At 42.2% G+C, this 14,632-nt stretch overlaps 1 protein-coding gene across 2 annotated transcripts in view; it reads right to left on the bottom strand.

The window, feature by feature from the left end:
* Pak5 (p21 (RAC1) activated kinase 5) overlaps window positions 1–14,632 on the bottom strand; it is a 268,738-nt gene that overhangs the window by 21,942 nt on the left and 232,164 nt on the right. For both annotated transcript variants that reach the window (XM_005365545.3, XM_026788499.1), the window contains one exon: window positions 11,598–12,383. In XM_005365545.3, the coding sequence (XP_005365602.1) occupies window positions 11,598–12,383 (786 nt within the window). The remainder of the gene's footprint in view (window positions 1–11,597; window positions 12,384–14,632) is intronic.

Raw genomic sequence — 14,632 nt, 5'->3', positions numbered from 1 at the left:
TGTGTGTGTGTGTGTGTGTGTGTGTGTGTGTGTGCGTGCGTGTGTGTGTGTGTGTGTGTGTAATGGGAGCAGGGTAGAGGAACATCACTGCAAAACCAATTAGAATCTTGCTTTACATTAAACTTAAGGACAGGCTTATCAACCAGACCATCAGGAAGAGCCAAGTAAGGTCTGAAACTTTTATTTTTGAAAGCAGATCTTAGAGCCTCAAATGTCATCACTACCCAGAGTCCTCCTGAGAAGAATTTTTTTTTCTCTCATACGTAAGACAAAGTTGCATTCACCTCCCATGAGTTTGTAGAACTGATCGCTAAAGGTTTATTACAAACAGCAAAACCATGGCCAGTAGGAATTGTAAACACACTTCACACTGCATGAGGGTCATTTTCTCCTTTATCATCTGTCAGCAGCATTAATAGGATCTACTCTGTGCAAATAGCTTGTGGAATAAAAAAAGAGACCCACGCCTGCATGAAGGGGACAATTTCCTCTTACAGACAAGACAGAATTGTTTTCTGAGAGCTAAATGTCTTTGAAATTAGGTGTTTTAGATAAGAATATGCAATTGTCTTTCATGGCTGCTGGAAAGAGGTGCAGACTCTTAAAAAAAAAGCTCGAGGAACAACCACAATGGCAAGGAACATTTTTAGAACCAAACTAAGTGATTCAGAAAAATTAACTGTCTGCTTCAGGCGAGTGAACATGTGGTCTCTCCTTGGGGCCTTTCTCCATTCAAGGGGATGAGAGCAGACAATCAGGCTCCCCAAAGGAAAAGTGCAGGAGTGACCCCCCCTTGGGACCACAGGGTCACCAAACTGTAGCCTTCAATTTGATCTTAACCAACTACAATGATAGAGCAATGTTACTGGTTCATGTCTTTGGGAAAGACCTCATTTCCTTTAACTCGGTTTTGTTTTCAATAAAATCAAGGCGTGGGAAGATTAATTATGCCACAAGCCACTCAGGCCAATGATCCCACCCTCCCAAGAAGATCATAGGACCCACCCACTTCTGCTGAGGTCTATTCTGTATTCACAGAATGAGGCTTCCGAGTGGCCCGAACACTTAGCACATTGGTACCCAGATCTGATGTCTGGCCTGCCTTGATATACCCAGCTTTGCTTGTCACTCACCTGATCTGTGCAATAAAAGCTGCACAAAGTTCTTCTTGTGGCTAAAATGCTCTGACATTTCCCTGGGGCCAAAGTCGGGCTTCATTCTTATGAACTCCTTTATTAAAAATCTGTTTTTGCAGGAAAAATAACACTAATGACAGCATTTGCTGAGTGCTTCCTGGGTGTCAAGGACTATTCTAAGTACTCCAAGTACGTCATGGCATTTCAGCTTTATTTAAACAGTAAGACCCGCAATTGTTCTATTTTTATAAGAAGACTGGGGCATAGTATGTTTGACGTAAGACAAAGCCTTAAAGCCACCAAGACAGCAGAACGAGAGCGCCAGCCTGCCTTGAGTCATTTGTCACTCGGGTGCTAAGTTCACTGAGACAGGTTTCAGTGATGGCGGATGTGGAGTAGACAGAGAAAGACAGCTTGCAAACTGACAATGACAGAGAAAAGGGATGGCATAGTGTTCATTTGGGACTCTTATGTACCTGATTAGCCCCCAGAGAAAGATAAGATTTGGATTAGAAAATAATAGATGATAAGGTCTATGGGAATGGGATGAAAGAAAAAAAGATAGGGTTGTAGTTTTGCTCTTAACAGTCTTGACTTAGTTAAGCCTAACTATACAAAAATTGGTTGTCTCAGAAACGTGACTTGATCATTTATGCGCACAACTCATTTCTTTCCAGTTTTGCTTTGGTCAAAATCATCTTTTTATCAGTGACACTCACACTCCAGCTTCCACCTCTAAGCTGGTTGCTTTTCTGTGATGTGACCACCTCCCCCTCTCACACGTCCCTGGCATCTGTACCCGTCCCTCCACCTTGTCTTTCTTACGGTGGTCTATAATAGGGAGTGGCGAAGCACAGACGAACCTGCCTGTGTATATGTTGGTATATGCATGCGCTCATGCAGAGGAGTCAAACAAGCCGTGAAATCTTTTCTTCATGTATTTTACAGACACGTTCTAGAAGAAAATGGAACAGCCACGGCATGTCACATAAGCCTGTCTCTAGTAGTTGTGAAGGGACCTAACGGCGAGTCATTTTGAAAAACCACAGCGCAGTGGAGTTACAGCTTCAAAACAGATGGTAGTTACTAAACAAATCAATGAGCCTAGAGAATCAGGGTCTAAACCATTTCCCAAGGGAGTGTGTCTGCAGTTTGCCTTTCAGAGACCCCAGTGTGTGGGTCCAAAAAGGAGCAGAGAGCTGTAACTAAAAGGGTAAACAATAGAGACACCGCAAAGATGTATTCGACCAGGGAAGCAGGCCTGTGCTTTGGGAAGAAGGAACTCTGTAGGAATGACATGCTCTAAAGGGGATTCCCATATGGCGCAAGGGAAGAAAAGAAGACTAGGCCGATTGTTCTGCAAATTATCACCCAGGGCTGCCAAACTGCTGAGCTGCACTGTGAGAAGGCCACTAACGACAGCAGCCCATCGGCTATCTTTGGAGAGGAAATTCTCTCCGCAGGCATCTTTAAAATACAGGCAGACCAACAAGGCGTCATGCTTTCCTTCCGTTTGGGGTGGTGAATAACAGATGCTTGGCTTTTTAGCTTTCTGCAACCTTTTTGTGTCTCCCATCAATTAGTTCTTACAGAAATGGGCCTCTGCACATCTCTATTCATACTGTAAAAAAAAAAGAAAAGGCTTATTGTGTGGGGATAAATAATCCCCAGTCAACAGTCAGGCCAGAACGCCCTTCTACAGCAAGTGCACTGTCTCCAGGGATAGGGTTAGGTATTGGCTTGTGATGTATCAAGATTATAAGTAATTATAGCAATGAATTCATTTAATCAATCAATTTCAGCAGTGGTGCACTGCAGTGGACAGGGCATAAAACTCCTCACCGCTATCAATTGCCCCGATTACAGCTGGCTGTCAGCCAGAATTCCCTTGATCCATGTTAGTTAAATGCACATTAATCTGAATTTGGCAGTGTAATCAAGGACCTAACTGAACTGTGAAATTGAATTCTGCAGTAGAACATCATTTGACCATTTTATGCCAAGGCTTGGGGAAAAAAAAGGTAGAGGGTGAGAGAAAGAACAGAAGGGGGGGGGGAATCCCATTGCAGCTTCTCTTTGTCACCAGGACCTTGTGCACTGACATCAGGGGGACTGTGGCTGGATGGTGCTGGATGGTAGTGTGGGAGAGGGCTGTGTCGTGCATCTGTCCTACGGAGTGGTGACTGAGGAATGTTCCGTGAAGGATGGCGATTACAGGGAAGGGAGACAGCTGCTTCCAGGGCTTACTTGTGACGCTCCAATACACCTTTTTCGGAACACAATGAAACAAAGCGATTGCTCATCTCAAAAAAGGAAAAAGGCAAACTGGATGTTGCTGGCTCTACTGAAATCAGGGTGGGATAAAAGCGAATTACAGCCCTCTGTTGTCTGAGCATGGAAAGTACATCTTAAATTTTCCTGCTATGATCGAAAGGCAAATGTTAGCAAGACCAGCCTTGGCTTTGGGAAGGGCAAAATGAGCATCTGTGAGAAAGGCAGGGAAAGTCACTAGTGTCCTTCCCAACAGAGACATTTTAGGGACTGGGTAATTAGGAAAAGGCAACTCATTCATTCTGTGCTCTGCAATTCCAATGTCTTCCCTTTACATGCAGGAAACACCACCGCTTGCTCACTGCTCACTGTACAGCCCCGCCCGAGGCTGATGGGCTCCTGCACCCTCATCATTGACTTCCCAGTCTGATGCTCTCTCCTGAGCTACAGTCTGTATCATTGCAGAGCATTAAAGAACCTGCTGTCTAACCCTAATAACATAGTTACTATTGCTTTTGTCAAAGGGAAAACTTTGGTTTTATTGCTATGGTGAGTTTTCTTCCTTGTGCTTACTTTCATCTACAAGCTGGAGGGGTCAGTTTCATAGTGGGTGGCTCACATGTACTCTGAATGAATGGCAGAGGTACATACACAGGCTGCAAGCTGATGTCCAATTCTACAAAAGAGGCAAGTCCTGCCGCTGAGTAGTGGTGACGAGCAGCCCTTGTGACACCAAAAGCATAGAGGCATCTCCTTAAGTTGCTGTGGTAGGAAATTTGGAAAGTAGGTTAAATCCTGGATACCTAGATACCCTTGTTGCACTTCAAAACCATGTGTGTTAACAAACTGTTCAGTCTATTAAACAAGCTGCCAGGGAATCTCCCCAAACCGTTGAGCTGGAATCTCTCACTTGTAACATCATCTTATAACAAGGATCCTGAAGAAACAGGGCTTTCCTGACTTACTAAACAAAAGAAAGATGCACATTGAGGACATTCAGATGAGTGGCTACTGACCTCTGCAAACAGGCAGAGAGGAGAGAGCGATGAAGAAATGACGACGTCTGTGACGAACAGACTCCAGCATGCTGTTTTTTTCTGGCTTTTCTTCTACCTCTGAGTTGGCATATGTAATTATCTGCAGTAATTGCTTTTCACGACTTAGAGGAAGTATCCTCCATCCCAGCACAGATGCTCTGCCTCACCATCCCTCAGTGCCCGGGACAATGTGCAGGGACTCTAAGTCCATGGGCATTGGCTCTTTGCCTCAGAATACTGTTCATTTGTGTCAGGGTCCTGAGAAAATTAGGGATGGGCAATACCAGGTTAAACTCACTTTGTCTTTTAACTTAGAAATGGAGAAAACTACTCATAATGACCAAAATGTGACTTGACTTTAAACCACAAGAGCACTCTTGGGAAGATGTGTATGTTCATATGTGAGCGATATCACACCTGCAGGACAGATATTAAAGATGACAATGACATCACCCTTTTACATGCTTTATACACCTCAGTGAGGACCCTACAGGGCATGTACAGAAAGGAAACCAAGGTAAAGGCAATGGCGCCCAACGTTTTGTGAAGTGATTTAGTAATCTTCTTTTTCCCATTTCTTTCCCCTCTGAGTTTCTTGTTGCAGGTCCTTGGGCCTTAGTAGCATTGCTGTTATGTAAAGCACCAGGCCACTAATGGGTTCCTAGAAGGCAGCCCACAGGAAAAATTAAAAAAGTAGAGCAGGAGTTGATGCTTTGTTACTGACTAAACCTGAGTGTGACAGTGTCACAAATAACAGTGAGCCACTGAACAATTGCTTCCCAAAGACTGGACACACAGGTCACAGTAATTTTCCTCACTGAGAACACAAAGTGCCAGCCAAGCAGTGATAAGCATCACTCCAGTGGCTCCAGAAAAAGTTCCAAGTAAGCTTGCACACTTTTCTATGTACCTACTGCTCTAGAGAAACTGTGACTGTCTTAAAGTGCCACCTGTTCAGGACAACAAGAGCTACAACAATGGTCTCTCTCGATGCCTTGTATATAGGAGATGGGGTGGTAAGCTGGTCGAGAGGTATAAACAGTTCTCACTTAGCCTCTGGTTTTCAGGAAGCATCTGATAATTTCACTTTCATTCTAGAGCATTGTGAGATATTTGATCACACTGTGTATCTTGTTTACTTAGGTAATATTATATCCTTCTGGAGTCTTTGATGGAGTTGAAGAATGGTTAGTTATAGTTATAGTTTTCCTTAGTTATGATAAAAGATAAAATAGATATAAATATTTTAACTAATTCTTGCTTGATAACTGTTTTGTTATATGTAATTTTACTATGTTAAAGTTAAAGCCTTTCTTTTTTGTTTAAACAGAAAAAGGGAAATGATGTAGGTGGGTCATCTGTCTATGTGTTATTTTCATTGGTTAATAAAGAAACTGCCTTGGCCTTTGATAGGACAGCAGCTTAGATAGGTGGAGTAGACAGAACTAAATGCTGGGAGGAAGAAGGCAGTGAGACACACGCCATAGCTCCCTCTTCAAGATGGACGCAGGTTAAGATCCTTCCTGGTAAGCCACCACCTCGTGCTACACAGATTACTAAATATGGGTTAAAGCAAGATGTAAGAATTAGCCAATAAGAGGCTGAAACTAATGGGCCAGGCAGTGTTTAAAAGAATACAATTTGTGTGTTGTTATTTCCGGGGCAAAGCTAGCTGTGCGGGATGAAAAGCAGGCCTGTTCGTCTCATTACTATATCACTTGGATTGGTTTATTAATGAACTGAATGTGCAATAGCTAGGCAGGATTTCTAGGGCACAGAAGATGCTGGGAAGAAGAAGGGTGGAGGCAGCAGGAGAGGCAGAGGAAGCAGGTCATGTAGGAGATGAGGTAACAAGGCACAAGCCATGTGGCAGTATGTAAATTAATAGAAATGGGTTAATTTGAGTTATAAGAGCTTGTTATAAACAAGCCTAAACTATCAGCTAAGCTTTCATAATTAATAAGAAGTCTCTGTGTCATTATTTGGGAGATGACAGGACAGAGAAAGACTTGCTATACTAGAGAGTTATGTAAGCATTGTGGTAGGATCAGAGATCTCAAGATGCTCGCTAAGACTTTATGCTCGCTATTAAAGTATTTACCCAACTATACTGACCTTCTATGTCACTCATTTTCAAAATGAAGACAGTCATAGCCATGGGAAGTATATAAAGAGGGACTATGTAAGATGATATAATTTATTATTATGGTTTAAAAATATACAAAAGAATACACACAGAGAGAACATTTATGACTGACTTTACCAGAGAGGGTAACATACTTTCTAACTAGAAATATTCCCAGGAATAAGAAGGATTACTTTTTGCCATGTGCTAACTCTTTGATGTTTATTAATCTTATTGAATTCTCCTCACAAATCTAAAGTACTAAAACACTTCACAGATGAGGAAATTGAGACATAGACAAGCTCATATAGCTCGTAAGGACTCAAATTCAGAAAATAAATATCCAAGTCTTGAATGCTTCTCAATTGGGTGACAAAAATCTGGCTATTTTTAAGAAACTCAAAGAAGACAATCGCCCAAGGTAGAATAAATTCATCAAAGAGTGTTACAGATCTACTCACCTAAGTCTTTCTTTGCAGCTTGTGGTTTTAATATTTACCCACAATTCATATTTCTGAGTGAATGAAGGCACAACTGGAGCACAGCATGAACATAAGGCACAGAGAACTTTCCCTGTGTGCATGAACTTGCCCCCAAGGCGAGGGCACCCAGCAGTGTGTGGCCTGACTGGAAAGCCTCATATCCCCTTTTCTGCTTGTCAGCATTCCTCTAGGAAGTTAAGAATGTTCTGGAAGCATATACTATTGAGTCAGAGGGATGTAGTTTTGAACGCTGGCTCAGCCACTGCATTCATATTTGCCGGACAAGCTCATAAAGATAGCTTTCTAGAATCTCAGATTCCTCAACTGCCAAAGGAGCCTGGATTCTTCTGGATTTATAAGGACTAAGTTGGACAATGTCTGCAAAAGGCTTCCCACTGCGCTTAGAACACAGTGACCCTTGTATTGCTGCCACTCCCTGTATGTCAAATATAGAGACCGACAAGTCAGCTACATGTATAAGTAAGTAGGCTGTGCTGACATGAACTTGTTTGGCTCTCAGCTGACATATTGAGGCAGGGACTTTCTTTTTCTCCATTTTATAGTTAAATAGGAATCGTGGTTAAACAGTCGCCCGGCTAGTAAATGGCAGTGTAATGAATCAAAGTTGAACAGCTTCTCTCCCTAAACTCTGTCCCTAACTGCTCGAAAGTGCTTGATCAAGGGCAGCTGTAGAAGGCACCTCCGGAGCTCATTTTCTATGGCTTTATCTATGGTGAAGGGTGATATGTTTTGCTATCACAGATATTTTATTATTATGAGTGAAGAATAGGAACCCTTACCATCTAACTAGGAGGACTCCAGGGATGAGGTTATATACTCCGCAATGCCAGAACAACCCCTCTCAGCAAAACAATTACCAGGTGTAAGACATCCACTGTGTCAAGGTTGAGAAACCCCACCTCTGAATAAAAGAGGATGATGTAATCCAGATATTGAAATAGTTTCTGATACAACATCATTACATTAGTGCTATAGAAAGAGTTGACATAGGCTGACTGCAGGCTTGGTACCCTCAGAAGCTGTGTGTTATGGGGAATGCATCCCAGGGATTAAAACTAAAGAGCCAGACCCCAGTTGGTACAGAGCTAAATGAGCATGCTGTTAATGTGACTTCCAGACCTTATTATTTAACTTATAATGGGGGCAAGAAATCTTGCTGTAAGCAACATGAGTACCTGGCATACAGCAAATGCCTGGGGAAACCCTGATTTTGTCACTACGTTAGGAATTTCTCAGTGGTTAACCCTAGGGTGTTCTGGTGGCACCAAGACATATGAGCAAGTATCTATCTGCCTGGCCCCTGGAGAGCACCAAATGAGCAACGTTAAATCCAAGATGATGGTAACTCCCACCAGGTTGCTGTATGGTAGATGTTTTCTGGGGAGAGTGGGAAGCTTTCTTTCTCTCTTCTGTAGCTGGTTTCTGTAGTTCTGTGGTAAATGTGGTTCTATATTTTGTTTGGCTATTCTTTCCCATCTCAAGGTTTCATCTGCTCAGTTTCAGTAAACAAGACTTTAAGGTAGAGAATTAACATTAGTATAAATGGATTTTATTATATTTTCTATTCTTGTCATGCAAGCAAAAAAAGTGGAGTGGATCCCCCCCCCCCTTGGTTGTTGTTATTTGTCTACATTTTCCTTCACTGTGAGCTAGAGTGAAAATTAAAAAGTTAAAGGTCAAAATATCAAACTGTTGTCACACATAGATGGGATTTGTGCTTTTTCTTCTGATATGAACATCACCCACCCGCTTCTAGAAACTGTCATGAGGTTAAGCCAAATTATCTGAGTCGTGATAACTATTTCTTGCCCCAGCTGGAAATCCAAATGCAATTGGCTGATTTTACAGAGTACAGCTCTAAAGACAGAGGCACCTAACTGTTTTTAGAGAGATGTTATATTTTTAATCAAGTAAGCGTTTTAATTACCAACATGCTTCCCGCCTCCTGCCCTCCCACAAAACCTGCTCATCAGTGCTTGTGGGTTTTGGGGGACACAGGAACAGCAGTTTGGAACCCTGGATTAAAAATGCTGAAAATCCTGACGGTCTCCTGTGTGAATATGTTCATATTTTTCCTGAGCCACAATTGCTGATACACTGTTTTGGCTTTAGAAAAGCTGGGATTCAGTGCAGAAGGTCTGTTTTGGAAGTCTGCGGGAATGAAGCAAATACCCATTTTTGGCTCTGCCTCTTTCTTTTTCTTCCTCTTAGTTTAAAGTTCTGGAGAGCCCTGAAATTCATCATGGATTTTAGTTGAAAATTCTTGCAAACCCCCAGAATAACATAGGCCTGCATAATGGGACTTGGAGTGGGAGAAATAACAGGCTTGAACCTAGGCCTCGTGTGTAAACAACTAATTGAAGTTTTACGTGTGGTATGTGACTCTCTACACCACAGGACTCTCTTCTGGGAAATGAGTGGACAAGGTTTCCTCCTGTTGATGCTAAATCCCAAAATCACTAGGGATGAGTGAAGTAGATGAGACAGGACCTGAGCCAAACTGCAGAGCCCATCTCCCTTCTAGTGAGGGCAGGATTTATCTCTAGCCAATTCGTTTTGAACCATACAGGAAAAGATGGGTCCAGAGATCCCAAGCCAACATGTCAATTTTCAAGAGAAGCTTTCAGTCTCGTGATTTGAGACTTATAAGTAAAAAAGGACTAACTATGTTAATGGGTCAACAATGGCCACAGGGCTGAAAGGTGCTATGTTTCAACAGCGTTTTCTCAAAGACTATGACCCATTTCTTCCCAGAGACTAAGACCCAGCTCTTTCCCATTTGTTCAGATGTACCACAAAAACACAAATTGACCTGGTAGTGCTGGGGACTGAATCCAGGGCCCTGCCTGGGTATTCTTGCACTCTGCTACTCAGCCACATCTCAGCTCTTCATTTTGAGATGGTCACGAGGCCTTGAGACGTATTCTGTTGCCCGGGCTGGTCTTGAACTTGTGATCTTTCTGCTACACCTTACTGAGTCCTGAGATTATAGGAGTGTACTCCATGCCCAGAGCATTCTTTAACTGAATTCTGAGCATGTGACCTGACTCAGCATTACAACATATTGATTTGCTTATCTTACTCTACAACTCTGAGGCGGCTCCCTTTTCATGGTACTCAGAGAAAGCAATCTGTGTTGGAACTGTACTAACTATGTCAAGTATCAGGCTACATATACAGGTGCTATGTGGGTTTGGCTGTTGGCTATTAGCTAGTAAGACCTAGGTCCAGCAATTGCTGTGGGAAGAATGAAGCAAAAGTATTTAGGATACCCTAACCATGGTTGTTCAAATACATTTAACATAATGAGATTGGAAACGTGCTCATTTAAATTCTAAATGAAGATATCAACTCCATGCCTTCTTTTCTTAGGATTCACTTCTAATTTCTTATCTTGGGAACTAAAATAGCAGATCCTTTGTTTCTTCTAAGATGGAGCTTAAGTCACTTTCTGTTTACCCAAATAACTTCTCTTTAACATCTTAGATAATATAAAGGAGGCTGAGCGCAATTGATAAAGCAGAGGGCTGCAGGCAGGCTGGCCCAGCAGGAATGCTTGTGTTAATTGACGCGCTGCTGAGGAGGAAGCATTGGTGGGTGATGTTCCTGCTAGTCCTCATGTCCCACTAAGACTGGCTGGGGACTCAAGGGGATCCACAATCCATCCTCAAATCCTTTTCTGCTTCAGTTGTTCAGGTGAGGTACCAAGTTATTTGCATGCTACCATGGACAAAGCAAGCACTTGTACACTTCCCGGGCTATTGCTAAATGTCTCCCATGCTCATGGAAATGGTGTGATTTTTAACCAGGGATAGGTACTCATACCACGGTCTTCTCCAGAGTGTGGGACATGGTGAACATGTCACTTTTCAAAGCAAATTTATACCATCCTTATTTAAAATAATGTACTTTGGGGGGCATAGGATGATTACATAGGCACTGATGGAGTGCCTGCTTAGCACACACGGGACTCTATGACTGACTCCTAGAACTATGAAAAAATGCATAAAAGTCCAGGAATTAGATGCTGTCTGTTACTGAAAATATTCATACAAAAAGTGTTATTAACAACTCAAAAAAAATGAATATAAGAGCACACTCATAGGAAAGGCTACCCCTTGAACTGAGTGTCTCTTTTTCTTTTTTATATATCCACATGAATTTTAAAGAATTGGGAATATTATTCCATTCCCTGTCATGGCCTACAACTGTTTACCCTCAACACAGAACTTAGTAAGTGTGATCAGTCTGCATTTATTGTTAGTAAATTGGAAAGTTGTTCAATAAAACACAAATTTCCATGTGTTTTAATCAGAAATCTTGTAGTAGATCTCAAAAGATAAAATTTGATTATAATGATGTATGGGCCTTGTTGTAAAGCCTTGGATCATGGGACTCATGGGAAAATAAGGTAGGCTTTGGATAATGATTCTCACTGCAAAAGCAGCAAGCTCCCAAGACTCCGGCCGTCTAGAACCTCATCGGCAGGGCCAGTCACTCGCGGAGAAGAGGCAGTAGACCTTACCTTTGGAATACACATTGTGGGCTCAGACAGGCGAGGGTAGGTGTAGGAGTTGTACGAGTGTCCTTGAGAATGAGTTTTAAATGCACTTGCTCCAAACGGCATCATGGGTTCCTGAAGCCCTGAGCCTGACTTGGACCTCTGCCGCATGGCCGGCTGAGGGCTTGTCTGATGCAGGTATGACGACTTTGGCCTTCTGTCATACTCGTCAAAGCTGGGTCCCCAGTCACTTTCACTGTAAGCCAGACTCTCCTTGGAGCACCTGCTGGTCCCTGCAGTTCTAGTAGGCGTCAGTTGGAATGAGTAATCCAGAGGAGAGCTACTGGAGGCTCGCTGATAACCCCACTTAAGGTCACCATATTCACTTGGTTTGCTCAGGGAGTCCAAGTGTGTGTGGTAGTCAACAGGGAATCTGGCGAGGTCAGCTTTCAAAGGCTTCATCTCAGGGTAGTAGGCATCTCCGTGTTTCATCTTCATGACATGCCCATTTTGCTTGGCTGCATGGGCGCCTTTGTAGTACAGATCCAGGTCGTCTCCGTAGAGACTCCTCTCTCTGTACTTTTCCGTTGTATAGTCCGCAGTAGTATCTGATTCACTGGAATATTGTGAGAAGGTGATGAAGCCATTTTCTTCCGAGTGGCCTTGAACACGGCCAGCGGCTCCTTGATCAGGGGTGGGTGGGCTTTCTTTCCTTAGGGAATTGGAGCGAGTCACAGAGATGTTGTCGAAATCCTCTAGCAGGCCATTGATAGAGGTTTCCTTGCAGGATTTATTTCCTCTGACGATTGTCTAGGGATAAGAGGAAGAATATTGTTAAGAAGATTATCTCTGGTTTTATCATTGCTGGAGGAGGATGGTTGCATCTACTTCACTTTAAACCATGAAAGAAAACATTAGAGGAACATTTTAGTTAAAAAAAAAAAAGTAAAGAAGCAATTGTTGACTGACTTCACTGGAAAAATGATCAAATATTCAACAGTAATCTGGGCTTGCCAATTTATACTTAGTTATTGCATTAGACCATATTGTTTTGCAGATAAAAAATAAACATGCACCTTCTTTTAAAAAATTACTTTTAATTTAAACTTTGATAATTTCATAGATATGTACTGTAAATATACTCACCCTGCCTCCCTCTCTGTCCCCCCCCTCCTACAGACCCTTCTCCCCCACAAGCAGCCCTTCACCTCTTCATGTCTTATTTTTGTGCATGTTGCCATAGCTGCTATGTATTCACTGTTGGGCTGGGAGTGTCATTTCCAGAAGGCAGCATTCCACAGCACCCCTCCTTATCCTCCAGCCCTTACAATCGCTCCACTTTCTTTTCTGTGAGGTTCCCTGGGTCTTAGAGTGGGCGATGTAAATAGCCTGTTTAGGGCTGAGCAATCAACAGTCATATATTCCCAGCATTTTGATCAGCATGACTCTGTATTAACCATTGCCTACAGCAGAAGTCTCTCTGATATAAACACTTATCTAAGGGTGTAAATACAAACAGTTAGAAAGCAGTTTGGAGACATATATATCTATACTCACATATACATATGTATGTGTATATATATCCATATAATATTTGTTGTAATTTCCGCCTGAGGGCCTGTGTAAACCTTTACCTTCTAACAATGAACTGATGGATATAAATTTTAACAGTCTGGAACATTTGGTTATAAAAAGCATGTTTGTTATTTTAAAATCCACTATCCCGATGATTTATAAAACCAATAAGCATCATCACTTGAATATGAACACAGGTGTAAAATTATGACTGATGTTATATGACTTTTATGGAAGATTCTGGAAGACTCTGAAACTGTGGTTAGTGGTTATGGAACAGCATGGGGACTAATTATGTGGTGTTTGCCATCCTATGTGATACTGCTACACGTTAAACTACGGTCCTTGCAGTGGCCACACCTGGGTGCTACCATCTTTGAATCTGTGGTTTTGTTTGGTAATAATGTGAGTGTGTCTGGCTCTTGGTGACAGACTGTTCCCTTTAATAAACCTAAATAACAGCAGAATACGAGGAACAGAAAGAAACAGCAAGCCACTTACAAAGCCAGTCATCTGTGTCTTGGCTTGTCACTACACGGTTTGCAGTGAAATACATGGGGGTGGATAAGAGAACAAAGAATAAAGGGTGGCTATCAAGATTTTGAGAGGAAAAAAACACTTTTGAGCAAGTAGCAAGGAGCTCAAAATCATCATGGTTAGGACACCGGGAGAGCTCATGGTGTAGGAAGCAGACCAAACTGGAGGCACAGACTAGTACCTCAAACTTCATTCTGAAAGACAAGGCTCTGTTTTAGATTTTTTTCTACCAAACCATCTTAGATAAAATTCTTTTTATTTATGCTCTTTTAAATAAACTTATTTTAGAATAGTTTAGCAGTGACATTTCAGAGATTGGGTAGAATATTCCTAACTACCCCCCACACAGTGTTTCATGTATTAACAGCCTGCATTATAATTGGTGAAATGCCACCTTTATCAGCTTTCTCCTAGGGCTCTGGAGTTTTACCCATGAGAAATAAGTATTTATTGATTATGTCTCCTGAGTCGCCTTAAATAGTTTCTGAGACTTTCCTTGTTGCTAATGACCTTGGCAGCTTTGTGCAGCATGAACCGGTATTTCCAGAACATCCTTCAGTTGGATTCGTCTGATATTTTCCTTATGTTTAACTCGTGTAATAAGTTTTGGAGAGGAAGGCTGTAAAGTACCAGTTTCATCATCCGACATTTGGGGCACATTGTCAGCGTGGTTTAGTACTGATAATGTTACCTTGGTCTCTTAGGTGATGTTGTATTTGCCAGGTGTCTAAGATCTACTTTACAATTCCCTCCTACCCTCCACTAGCAAGACATAAAGCCCACCATAGCAGAGGGGTGGCAGGATTGGTGAAGCTCCGTGTCTTTGCATAAGGCATATCTGTATAATGCATTTGGAGTTCTGCGTAGGAGGCTTATGTATTGCCCACATTTCTCTCTCTCTCTCTCTCTCTCTCTCTCTCTCTCTCTCTCTCTCTCTCTCTCTCTCT

The sequence above is a fragment of the Microtus ochrogaster genome, unplaced genomic scaffold (genome assembly GCF_000317375.1).
Source record: "Microtus ochrogaster isolate Prairie Vole_2 unplaced genomic scaffold, MicOch1.0 UNK3, whole genome shotgun sequence".
NCBI lineage: Eukaryota > Metazoa > Chordata > Mammalia > Rodentia > Cricetidae > Microtus > Microtus ochrogaster.
The sequence above is the reverse complement of the archived record's forward strand: the minus strand, read 5'-3'. Positions and strand labels throughout refer to the sequence as shown.